This window comes from Nyctibius grandis, chromosome Z, assembly GCF_013368605.1.
Source record: "Nyctibius grandis isolate bNycGra1 chromosome Z, bNycGra1.pri, whole genome shotgun sequence".
Taxonomy (NCBI): Eukaryota; Metazoa; Chordata; class Aves; order Nyctibiiformes; family Nyctibiidae; genus Nyctibius; species Nyctibius grandis.
The window spans coordinates 17,291,091-17,303,706 of record NC_090695.1 but is presented as its reverse complement, the minus strand read 5'-3'; the positions used below and the strand labels follow the sequence as shown (position 1 = coordinate 17,303,706).

General features: G+C 39.1%; 1 protein-coding gene across 2 annotated transcripts in view; it reads left to right on the top strand.

Annotated features, from left to right (window-relative positions):
* Positions 1-12,616, top strand: part of ARL15 (ADP ribosylation factor like GTPase 15) — a 235,715-nt gene that overhangs the window by 89,257 nt on the left and 133,842 nt on the right. For both annotated transcript variants that reach the window (XM_068422693.1, XM_068422692.1), the window contains exon 4: positions 11,448-11,656. In XM_068422693.1, the coding sequence (XP_068278794.1) occupies positions 11,448-11,656 (209 nt within the window). The remainder of the gene's footprint in view (positions 1-11,447; positions 11,657-12,616) is intronic.

Here is a 12,616-nt window from a genome sequence, read left to right as displayed (position 1 = left end):
GAAACCTCTCAAACACTCTGGAGTAGAAGTTAACTTGGTTCTTGAAGGAAGTTTCATGAGATCAAATCAAGTTTCATGATGGTTGTCTTATCTGAAACTGTTTCAGGAAGGCTTTGAATAAGCACACATTAAAGGATAGCGTTTCCTCTTTGCTACCATTGGCCCATGGGTTTAAACGTACATGTTCTTGTTTGAGCATGTATCCTATAAAAGAAGCAGAAGTTTTCTTTGATGAAGGGACCAGTCCACAGGGATAGTCTTGTTTCTGCTTGAGTGTGTTATCTGCATGACTTAGGTAACTTTTTTGGATTTTTTTTGAAATACAGTGAGTCATTTGCAGCCCAATTTATACATTCTACTGCCTAATCTCTATGAAATGTATCTTTCGTATAGGTAAATGCAGTTTTTGCATCAAGAATTGAATCTGAGTATTCTGTAGCAGATCCTTGTTAAAGTATCTTCCTTAAACTTTTCTGATCATGCAACTTCTATTTTATGCAGCTATGTGTGTTATGAGAAACCTTATCTCAGGGGAGTGCTTTCATATCTCATGACAGGATGTCCTGAAGTAATCCAGAATATTCGATTTGTTTTTTTCACCCATTTATTTCTTCCCAAAGGCAGAAGGATTGTCAGAATTTTTTTACTCCACCTTTTAATTTCTTTTCCCTTTAACTATGGGTGCTTACATGTCTGTACTTAGAAATGGTATAGTCTGTTTTTTATGTGAGATATTGGAGAAAAATGCTAATTCTGCTAGCTTTTCATTGCCTAGAAGGGAGATAAGGTAAGCTTCCCAAAGTTTGTTTTTCTTCCAGAAGTTCGTGGTCAGCGTTTAATGTGTTCCTATTTGATGAAGGTGAAGCCTGAGCTTTCTGGAGTATGCATGGTTTCTGTTTTGCTGCTGTGTGAAAATAAAGAAAAGCATCTTACATATTTAATCACTGCTAAATTTTATTTGGGAATTTCTGCTTCTGGTGTTGAAGAGAAGCCTATGTTTTTGTTCTTATTCATGGTTTTTGCCTTCAGTTGTTACGGTATTATTATCTAAGTTCTCTTTACTGTTATAGGAAGGTCTTGTCCAGACATTTGATCTTGGAAACCTGGAGGAAGGTAGAAAGGCATATGTTTTTAACAATCACTGTCCATTATTGCGTGTTATTCAGAAGGTGAAGTTCTATATAGTTTTAATTTTTTGATACTCTGTTTTAAAATTATCTTTTAGGTTTAGGTAATTGAAAGCTTCTTATGACTTCATACAGCAGTGTATTAACAGCCAATATTTAAAAAAACTACAGCAGAAGTCATACTGTTTAAGGTTCTTACATTGAGCATGTGAAACAGATGCTGACTGTGTAGTATCCTTTTTGTTTGGTTGAAGCAGTATCCTTCCTGGTCTGATTTTTTTTTTTCTTCCTTTTATCTCTTCCTGATCTGATTGTTCTTCATCAGCCTTTAGGATTAGGGACATAGAGCAGTTTGCTATGCTGTTTTTGCAGAAATTTTTCTCTGAAGTACATGATACTAGAATATTTAAAAAAAAAAATCCCATTTCTTGATTTTTTTTTTAATTGTGTTTGTTTCCTAAGCCAGGCTGCATTCCTACCAGAAAAGAAGGGTTTTATTCAATTTCATAAATGTTAAACATTTTGTTTCAAAACACTGAATTTGATCCCAAATAAGTACGAATATATATAGCTTTCAAATCAAACATAGGTCTGCTTGAATTACTTGAAAAGGAGGTCTTTCTTTATTTACTGATCAAGTTGAACTGCCCGTTCTCTTAAGTTTCTGTTGTGATATACCAGTTATCCATTCCTGCTCCCTGAGAAATTAAAAAAAATACCATTTTCTTTCCAAAAATTTAGTCCATAAAATAATGTGTGTAATTTAGATTACTGTGAATATGTGCCGTGCCCTAGTCCACATTCTTTCAGAATGTACTCTTACCAGGATAACTGAAAGTATCTCTCTATATTATGCAACTCACTGAGTAATGGTATAGAAGGAAATTACAGATTTGATGATTTCCTGTTACAGTGCAGCAATCTCTGGTGGGAACTAAGGACGAAATTGTGTATGATGAACACACAGGAGATGAGGGCAGGGCTGTGGATGTAGTCTATCTCGACTTCAGTAAGGCATTCGAGACTGTCTCCCACAGCATCCTCCTAGACAAACTGGCTGCCTGGGGCTTAGATGGGTGGACACTTTGATGGGTTAAAAACTGGCTGGATGGCTGAGCCCAGAGAGTGGTGGTGAATGGGGCAAAGTCCAACTGGCAGCCGGTCACTAGCGGTGTTCCCCAGGGTTCAGTTCTGTGGCCGGTGCTGTTCAATATCTTTATAGATGATCTAGACGTAGGGATTGAGTGCACCCTCAGCAAATTTGCAGATGACACCAAGCTGGGTGGGAGTGTTGATCTGCTGGAGGGTAGGAAGGCCCTAAAGAGGGATCTGGACAGGTCAGATAGATGGGCCGAGACCAACGGCATGAGGTTCAACAAGAACAAGTGCTGGGTCTTACACTTCGGCCACAACAACCCCATGCAGCGCTACAGGCTGGAGGAAGAGTGGTTAGAGAGCGGCCCGGTGGAAAGAGACCTGGGGGTGCTGATCGACAGCCGGCTAAACATGAGCCGGCAGTGTGCCCAGGTGGCCAAGAAGGCCAATGGCATCGTGGTCTCTCTTAGGAATAGTGTAGCCAGCCGGTCTAGGGAAGTGATCGTCCCTCTGTACTCGGCACTGGTGAGGCCGCATCTTGAATCCTGTGTCCAGTTCTGGGCCCCGCACTTGAAGAAAGATGTTGAGGTGTTGGAGCGAGTCCAGAGGAGGGCGACCAAGCCGGTGAAGGGTCTGGAGGGTCTGACCTACGAGGAACGGCTGAGGGAGCTGGGGTTGTTTAGCCTGGAGAAGAGGAGGCTCAGAGGTGACCTTATTGCAGTCTACAACTACCTGAAGGGAGGTTGTAGTGAAGTGGGAGTCGTCCTCTTCTCCCGGGCAACTAGCGATAGGACAAGAGGACACAGCCTCAAGCTTTGCCAGGGGAGGTTCAGGTTGGACATAAGGAAGAATTTCTTTTCAGAAAGGGTTATTAGACATTGGAATGGGCTGCCCAGTGGGGTGGTGGAGCCACCATCTCTGGATGTGTTTAAGAAAAGACTGGACATGGCACTTAGTGCCATGGTCTAGTTGACAGGGTGGTGTCAGGGCAACGGTTGGACTCTGATCCCAGAGGTCTCTTCCAACCTGGTTGATTCTGTGATTCTGTGATTCTGAGAAGGGGGAAAGACTGGAAAAATAAGGCAGATTATAACATTTGTTGTTCAGAAGGTTCTAACTGTGTTTTGCTGAAAGAAGTTTGAGATGCTGAGCACTGAGGTTTATTCTCAAGACAGATAATGAAGGTGCAAAGGCAATAGGAAGCTTTTTCTTTGATTCTAACAAATTCCAGCCTGGAGATACAGTGCCTGAAACCATCATTTTTTCAGTGTGCTTATTCAGTCATTTGCTGTTGTAATGCTGTCAAAACAGAATGTGAAGTTGTGGTGTCTGTTGTGATGTAGATACTTATTCAGGCCTAAATCAAGATTATAGGTCCATTCTGGAGGTAAGCTCATAATTTACAGTTGTTTTTTTAGAATAAGTCTATTTTATAATTTAGTTTGCTATCTTGTAAATCCAGGCTTAGAAACTGCTGGTGAGATGCCAAATACTGAGCCTGGTCAAATTTAAAAGTGTTATTCTGGATGTGAACAGCTCTTTTTCTTCATATCAAGTTTAAAAATACTAACAACATGTTATAGGGTTTGGTAACATTCTCTGCTTTACGTACTAAAATACATTGTCATATGTTTGTGTTATGCTTTTGTAGTCCACCCAAAGGCCTTTTTCACAAGAGTAGAGAATCAACATGTTGTGTAGTCATCTTTGAAACTTCATGTAAGACAAAATGTGTTAAGTGCTTAGCAAGAGTGGAGTGGTTAATATCAGGGATGCTTGTGTCTCCAGTTGGTTGAGCATGCCCAGGAAAAGAGAGATGAGAACTGTCCTCCCCACTGTTGTTCCTTCTTAAGCTTCATGACCAAAGTCATAAATTCGTGCTCTTAGGCCAGCTAAATTAATTGTCTAAGTGAGAGCTTGAGAACAAATAACTTCAAATAGGATTGGGTAAACAAGCGTGCGTATTTTGCCTTAATTTGGAAGTAAGAGAAGAAGAGAGAGTGGGAGGGGGAGTCACACTGTCGTGCAATCCAAGTTGAATGGAAAATATAAACCCCTGGAGAAGATGGCCACAGTTGTTAGGTAGCATCTGCCTTGTGAAAAAATGAGGGAGGAGGGAGAAAATAGTGTTGAGCTATTAATTAGAATTTAAAATTTGAATAGGTATGGGAAATGATTCTTCTTCTCCGCTTTGTGGAGGTAGGGGAGAGTACTGAACACCCTTCTAGCAACATAGCCTGGCAGAGCAGCTAAAATTTCATCTAGTTAGTCATCAGAAAACCGATCCCACAACTAAATGCCAGCCTAAGTCATCTTCACAGGGATGAACTAACACAAAGCAATAAAATCTCCATACTGTATTTGACTAAAAGGCAGTTGACACCTCTACAAAATCTGGTTGTGGAGTGCATGCAATGCCATCTGCGACGTAGCTGCGTCTAACAGTTTACAGAACATCTTAGCAGATGAAATTTTTAGATGACCCTGATGAGCTGTCCAAGCTGTGAGTCTCACAGAGACATTCGGCTTCTGAAAACATTAAAGTCAGATCTGTTTGCTATCAATCATACTCAGCCTGCTGTTCAAATGGTGCCTAAGCCCAGGCTCTGTCACATAGTTTCGTCGTTTCATAGATAAGAGAGATCATTTACACCTGCTTATGGATCTCATTAACATGAGTCCTGAGGAAGCTCTCATAAGGATTCAGAATGAACGATTTTTCCACTGTTCTTCGGAAATATTGTTCTTTTTCTACAATTAGCTTTTTACAGTGTGAATAGACAACCTGCTGCCTATCTTATTCAAAACAAGTAGGAGCCATGCAAGCAACGCCTATCAAAGCTATGTACAATATGATAAGCAAACCACAAAATCTCCTAGTTACATTTTTTGTGGGATGGGGGACTGGTTGTTTTTGTTGATGGGGTGTTTTGTGGAGAGAAAAGTAGAACCTTTGGTTTGCTAAAAAGCCTCTGTTGGACTTCCAACTCCATTTTCTTCGGGCTGAATCAAAGGATAGAGTATAGCAGCCTAGTTTAGCCTCAGAAATTATACCCACATTTTATGAACTCCCCCCCAAACAAAAAAAAAGTTTTTGATTCTAGACAGAAAAGGCCTTGATCCTTTCAAAGGCTAAAGCAGATTCAAACTTTTGTGTGCCCTTCAGCAGAAGGGCTAGACAGACAGAAATACACAGCTGTGGACTTGCTGTGTTCTTTACATGCCTGCTGGTCTGAAGTGCCATAGAGAAAGATGCGTTTTGAGCTTTATTTGAGATTACCTGCACTGTTTCCAAAGGTGTGACTGCAGCTCGGAGGTGGGTACATCTGAGCCTTGCTGGGTGCTGGCAGCAATCATCAGCCTGGGGAGTTGTGCTGCTGTTTCTGAGATCCTGGCTGTTATTAAGTGCTCCAGCAGAGGCGAAAAAAGGGCAGAGATGGGGTAATGGGTAGAGAGGAAACTGGCAGCTTATTTTCCTGTTGCAAATCATTCTTTGCTAGCCCTAGAGGACTTACAGTGTGTTTGTGCCTTTTTTTTTAAAAAAAAAAAAGCAGGGGTGATGTTAGAGCATATTTCAGGGCACGTGTTTTCTTATCTTCCTTTGGAAATAGTCTGTAAGGTTTTAAAATCAACTTTTAAAATGAACTTCATGTTCCTCACTAGAACAGGACATTTTTGTTTCTAATTGCGTGTTTTATTTTAAGATGGTAGTAAAATACACACACCTAAGTAGATCAAACTGACTTTCTGCAGGCAAGTGTAAATATGGTGTTTTTAAAACTTCCAAGTGCTTGCAACCTAAATGTTATTCTAACAGTTTTAAATATCAGAGTAGGTGGAGATTCAGTTGGAGACAGCACCTAAGTTAGCTAATAGGGAGAATACTGAAGGCTTGACTTCTAGATTAATGTCACTAGAGAAGCCTGGAAGGCAGACAAGAGATGACAGAGATCGTTTCCATAAGCTTCAGTTTGATAAGAAAAATAAAAATAAGCACAATAAACTTACGTGTTTTTCTGGTTTTTGTACAAATTGAATATAAAGGCAGAAAATTTATTCCTCAGCATTTTTGTTTTTTTTTTCTTTTATGCCGTTTGTTCAGATTGTTGTTGAATTGCTGCAGTGAATATAGCTGATCTAGCATTCTCAAAATGTTCCTCTTTCAGGAAAAAAGCTTGCCAATTTCCTGCTGCCATGCTTTTTGTGTGATTGCAGGAGTGCACTGCCTGAAAGGCTAGAGAAGGCGGGCTGTGATCACTTGGTCTTAAACCCTGGGAAACAAAAGTCCTGGGACTTGTGAACCTTGAGGAAGGTTTTGGTTTAGCACCTGTATTGCTGCTTAGTGATAAGCTGTAGCAATGCAAAATAGCCATGGAATGGTGACTGACATTACACCCGCGAGAAACTTCTGTATCATGTGTGTGTGGATGTGTGTGTCTGTGGACAAATTGCACATACATACAAAGCAGGTGTCTTGGAAAGGATTTATAACTTTTATTTGTAATAAAAAAGGAGCTAACAGCTAGTGTTAAACAACAACAAAAAATCTGTATGCTGTATTTCTTCAAGGGGAGTACTGGGAGACCTAAACAGAGAGTGTGCCCGAGATAGATAAGCAGCCGCCACATCTCTTAAAAATGTATTAAGATTTCTAAGATTTCAGGCATCTTCCTGATTGCCTAAGAAAACATGTCAGTTTTCCTTGTGAGGTAATGATGGGAAGTGAAGTTACAAACCTTACATGTATTTAGAAACACTTATTTCAAAATTCTTTTCATAAGGTTTTCTAAGGGCAGGAGGGTAGGGTGTATTTAAAGATTTTGCAAGAACAGAGAAGAGATTTCTTTTTCCCTTCTGTTCCTTTTTACTCCCCCACCCATGGGCCAGTCTTTCATGCAAAAAGGTTTTGTGGTGCAGTTGATGTGTTTCTTGGCATCTTTTCACCTTTTTGCTAATTAGAAATGGCCTGTTTAATATTAGCAGAGGAATTATATATATAATTTATTAATCAACTATAAAACCTTCACAATAGATGGGTGCCTTTGTTTCAGGTGAGTGGATGTTATGTTTGAAGTGGTAGAAAAACTGGTGGCAGCCTACGTTCTTTCATGGCCCCAAGTTAACTATTTTTGAATGGAAGGAAAAACAGTTCTTCCCTGGCTTTGAGACTGTAACTTCTCTGGAGCTGTGATGTATTTTGAGGTTAACAAGAGCTTTCATGCACAGACTAGATGATCTTGAAGCAGCGGCTGCGTGACATTCATTGTGCTCTCGATGGAGACTTGCTGCAAGTTTGACAAGTAACAAATTTGACAGCTTTAAATTGCTTTCAGTGATTTTTTTCTGTAATGCTGTGTTCCGTTCTCCTGAAAGTACTGAAAAGGAGGGATTTGATGGTAGCCTCAAACTGCTATGAATGAAGATGTGGACAGAAGTATTCATAGTTGAAAGGAAGATTTGCAGTTCTGCTTTTTGCGTAGTATTTACAGGAACGCATGATTGTGCAAGCTGTTTTGGATGTGTATTAAACTGCACATAACTCAAACTCTTCCCCTTCAGCTTCCAAGGGGCATTTGAGAGGGTACAGTTGGCACTGATACAAATCAGAAATGGTGTTAATATGGACACGCTATACCCTTGGCTGCTAATAAAAAAGAATTTATTTATTTGATATTTAAAAAATTGTAAATGAAAACTTTCTAAAGTTTTGAACAGTTTGTTGAATGGACTTGCCCTGTAGTAATGCTGAATGGGGTTTTTTTTCCCTTTTATAAAGTAATTCAAGCCTATGTTTGACAGAGTACTATCTTTGCTTTTCTAATAAGTAGTGTGATTCTGTTGTAGTGTAGTGTCCTCCCCCAGTTTATTTGTAAATGGGATGTTTTAGTCACATCACAGGACTCAACCCACTCCCATGGGTTCATCACTGAGGGAAACAAATCATACGCCTAGGCATGAGTTGTGGCTCTTGACTGTGTCTGAGGAAAATACTACACTGAATGTCACATTTTAGTGAACCTTTTGCATAGCATGTTCCCTACGTCTAATGTGAATTGTTGTTACCTTTTTCTGATGTTTTGGAGATTTTTACCTGAGTTACTTTTTCTTTTTATTTTTTTATCTTAGTTTAGGAAAAAAGTGGTTGAAGAAACAGCCACATGTCTGCAAAGCTGTTAGAGAAACACATGATATTAGGCTCACAAATCTAAATGCTTATCTTGTCTGTGGCATTTTATCAATGTTTGATAGGACATTTTGGGTACCAGTTAAGTTTCTGGTTTTATCTCAGCACTCTCTGAGAGACTGGGGATATTTAATGGATGCAAGTTAAATTCTGGATTGCCGAAGAACTCAGGCTTTGAATTTCCATGTCTTAGAAACCTTTGGAATAGATTAAAAGATTAATTCATGGGATAGTTTGTGCTAAACTGCACCTTAAAAAACAATTGCTTGTGCTATAAGACTGAATTTGTCATGCTGTAAAGCGTGATGGCTGGATCACTATTCAGAGGCCAGCATTTCCTGCCCAATAACTCCGCAACATACTACCTAATGTTCTGGAGAAAGAAGTTGAGAGCAGGTTATGCTCCCTGGATATGAAGATTAAAGGCAAAAGAATATAAGCTTATTTGTCTTGTAGAAATTGTGATTTCCAGTTGCTAATAGCTTATTGATGCCAAGAATTATTTTCAAGTGCATTTGCCAGAAAAATGAGTTAAAATGGCACCCCAAGGTACAGACTTTCTGAGTCTTTTTTTCTTGTCTGCTTAGTGCAAATTTTTTTTATTCTTAAACCTCAGGCTGTGGTTTCCTCACAACTGAAGTGTAAGCAAGTTCAGAGCAGGTCATTATTCTAATGGAAGATCCCGAAGGAAATACCAAGTTTTGTTGGACATTATTAGTTGGTTCTCACAACTATGCCATGATGACTGGCCAGGGCTGGAGAGAAAAGAGCTACTATGATTTGGTAGTGTCTCTTTTGGGACAATTGATGTGGAGAAACAAAGTTGGGCAGCTAAAGAACCTGAACCAAAAAGACAGAACCATAAGGTCAACAAATCAGCATACTGGTTTTCTGGCTCCAGTGTCCCATGTAGGGATCTATGAGCTGCTTTTTTCCATGTGTCTGGATACAAGAGGTCAAATGCTCTGCAGTTCACCACACAATTTTTCTCTTTAGAAATAGTACAGTTACGAAGATAAGACTCAGGGTCTGGCAGTGATGTCATTGAAAAGTAGCTGACTGAAGCTTGGGGTAAATAAGACAGATGTTGCTAGGAAAAAAAAAAGACCTTCAAAGAACTGATCATGTTGTTGGCCTTTCAGTTCATTGAAAAGGATTCTCTACCAGTTTTTAAAGTAATGTGATACTTCAGATGCCTGCGACACTGCTGTGTGTGGCTATGTAAATAGTGTCCCTCTGGCAACTTGCTCTACTTAGTTCTGACATAGACAGCTGTTTGGAAAGACTGGGACGTCTAACAGATGCTATGAAATTCTTTACAAGTGTAATTGGTAGATATTCTGGTGATACAGAAACATAGAATTAGCTTTCAATGCAATCCCTCTTCTGTGTAAGTAATGTTAGTCTTCAGAAGTTGATGATAAAATAAATGAAACAGCTGTCCTATTTGTGCATTGTTACTTTGAGTCTGGTTAAATTAGTAGAGGAATTAAGCAAGGTATTGACTAAATCGTATGACCATTTACCTTTAAGTAATCAACTCTTTAGAATTCTTGCAGAAAAAAACTATTCAGGTATGACTTCACTATTCTCTGTAGGAAAAAGTGTGTGTTCATGACGTTAGTTAGCCACCTAAATTGTGGTAGGTGCACAAAACAGAAACGCAGTGCTTAAGGTTCCAGTGTGGCCAGTACAGAGAAGACAGTAACTCCATGGGGCAAGATTTTAATAGAGTTGGATGCCTAAAGTATATGGTGTAAATTCCTTTTTAGATATTTATTCCTTCACCTTTGTTTAGTGACTGTTTTTTCTGTTGGACAATGTATAAATTAAGTGAATATTTTAAGTATCATAACAATGTTTTAGTAATCGTGTTGCTTTAAATTCTCATTTTGTGCCTACGTGTTGCTCAGAACTTTTGTGTAGTTTTGTTTCACTAAAAATGGAGGTTTATTATTATCAGCATTTGATATCTGTGTCTACATTAAAGTTCACTTCATCTAAAAGTAAGAAAAGTATCTGTAAAGGATACCTTCAGCACATTTCTGCAAATCGCTGTCTTGCAGACATGTCAAGTTTTCTACTAGAGTATTGCTGCTGCTGTTCACTTTTTGATGTTAGTCCCCATGAGTGTAGTGCCAGATTCAGACATACGAGGAATAGCCCATATCCAAATCATAGTTTAGATAGTTTGACAGCTGTCAAATACAATTTTTTTTCCTACCTTAATGTTACAACATATGCTGCTCTCCAGGGGAGACAAAAGCTTTCTGTAGGTAACCTTATTGCTTGGCTTCTGTTGAGATGGCTGAGTGCTGCTGAACTGTGTCCTAAAAATTACTGTGGCGCATATGCCTGTACAGTCATTCATGTCTGCTGTTTGGGCTCTTCCAGAATCCTTAGTGTGGTTGACAGAGTGAAAGCAGTTGAAATGAATGCCTTTGCATGTTGTCATCATAGCTCCTCATTCACTGTTCAACTCACTATTGTATCACCATTCTCCTCATTAAGTGTCTAATTACTTTAATAGGCTTTCCTGACACCTTTTTTTCCCCAATTATGAAGTGTTTGCCTGATGGTTTGGAGATGAACTGAAAGACCTTATCATGCTCAGAAATGAGCTACTGCCATGACAGAAGCTACAGGTTATGGCAAGGAGCCACAGGGCTAAGAAAAAAGAACGGGCAAAGGTTTAGATATTAGTACCAGGGTATTTCAGTGAGGAGGTGTAGGATTAGGCTATGTGGCACTGAAAGCATGGTAGTTCTGCCAGTACTCATTAATGGAGCAGAAACTTTCAGGGATGAAAACTGCATTGAGTCAAATTCCTTCCTTATTTGAACAATGTTCATTTGACGTTTGTGTGTGTGTTGGATTAATGGTTGCTTTTTTCCTTTTTATTCATTCGATGATGATTATTTAGGAGAGAAAATGTAGTCCATTGCTTTGATTGTTCTAAGTAGACGGGTTATTTTCAAATACAAGTGTTAAATCTGTTTAAATACTCTTGTTTTAATTAGTTCTTCTTATTGTCTTGAAAGGGGCTGACAATATCAGGAAATACTGGAGTCGTTACTACCAAGGATCCCAAGGGGTAATATTTGTGTTAGACAGTGCCTCCTCTGAAGATGATCTAGAAACAGCTAGAAATGAACTGCATTCTGCTCTCCAGCACCCACAGTTATGTACTTTGCCGTTTTTAATACTGGCCAATCATCAAGACAAGCCAGCAGCTCGCTCCGTACAAGAGGTATGTTAACACGGCAGCATCTTGCCTGTTTGTATTTGCTATCTGCACACCACTGACCCAGTATTACTTATTACTCTGACATCCTAGTTAAGGCCTGGCCTCAGTTACTCTTTGCTGTAAGTATGCAGACCAAGAACAGTCCCAGCCCCTAAGAACTTAGTCCAATGCACTCTATACAGGCTTAGTTGTTCTGGAAAACAGACAAGTAATACTTGGATACAAACAGTTCTCCTGCTTTCACCATATTTTGCTCAAGGGAGAAAAGATGTTTTTAAACTGCTCTTATCAAAAGCTGCTGGGACAGTGATTTTTTATTTTAGCTTTTTTTTATTTGCTATTAGTTTTAATCTTGCAGTGCCCCATTACTCCTTTCTTGCAACTGCTTAAAGCAATAGATTGCAGCCATAGATTGTCTTTTATGTAAAAGCTTTTTCTCTGAACTGCTATCTACTGATGTGAGGGCAGTTGCAATTCCTGTTCTGAAGTCCTTAACTTGTTCTGATTTTCTTCTTTTAAGGAGTTATGTCTTTGTCTAATTTGTAGCTATCACATAGTAGATTATATAATTGTTCTATTCAGTGTACTTTTTGCTCAAGTTTCTGAAAAATTTGTCTTACCTTCATTCCTGTCATGTCACGTACCTTTGAGGAAATGCTGAAAGTTAGTACTTCTTCATGAGAAGCTCTACTTACTCTTCTGAAGTCGTAGTAAGAAGTTAAAATTTGGTTATGTCATTCTGTTCATAAATGTCATTTAAAGGACTCTTCCTATTAAAGATGTGAAATCTCCTGTTTGTTCTGTGAGTGGTGTGTTTTATTACAGCAGAGTGAAAACTGTTTCAGCACCTTATTGTGTTGCTGCTTTGTATTTAAACTTGCTGCTTTCTTAGATGCACTTCTTTGTCTAAAATATGATCTTTCTGAAGAATGCCAACTCAATTCAATGCAAAACTTTCTGATC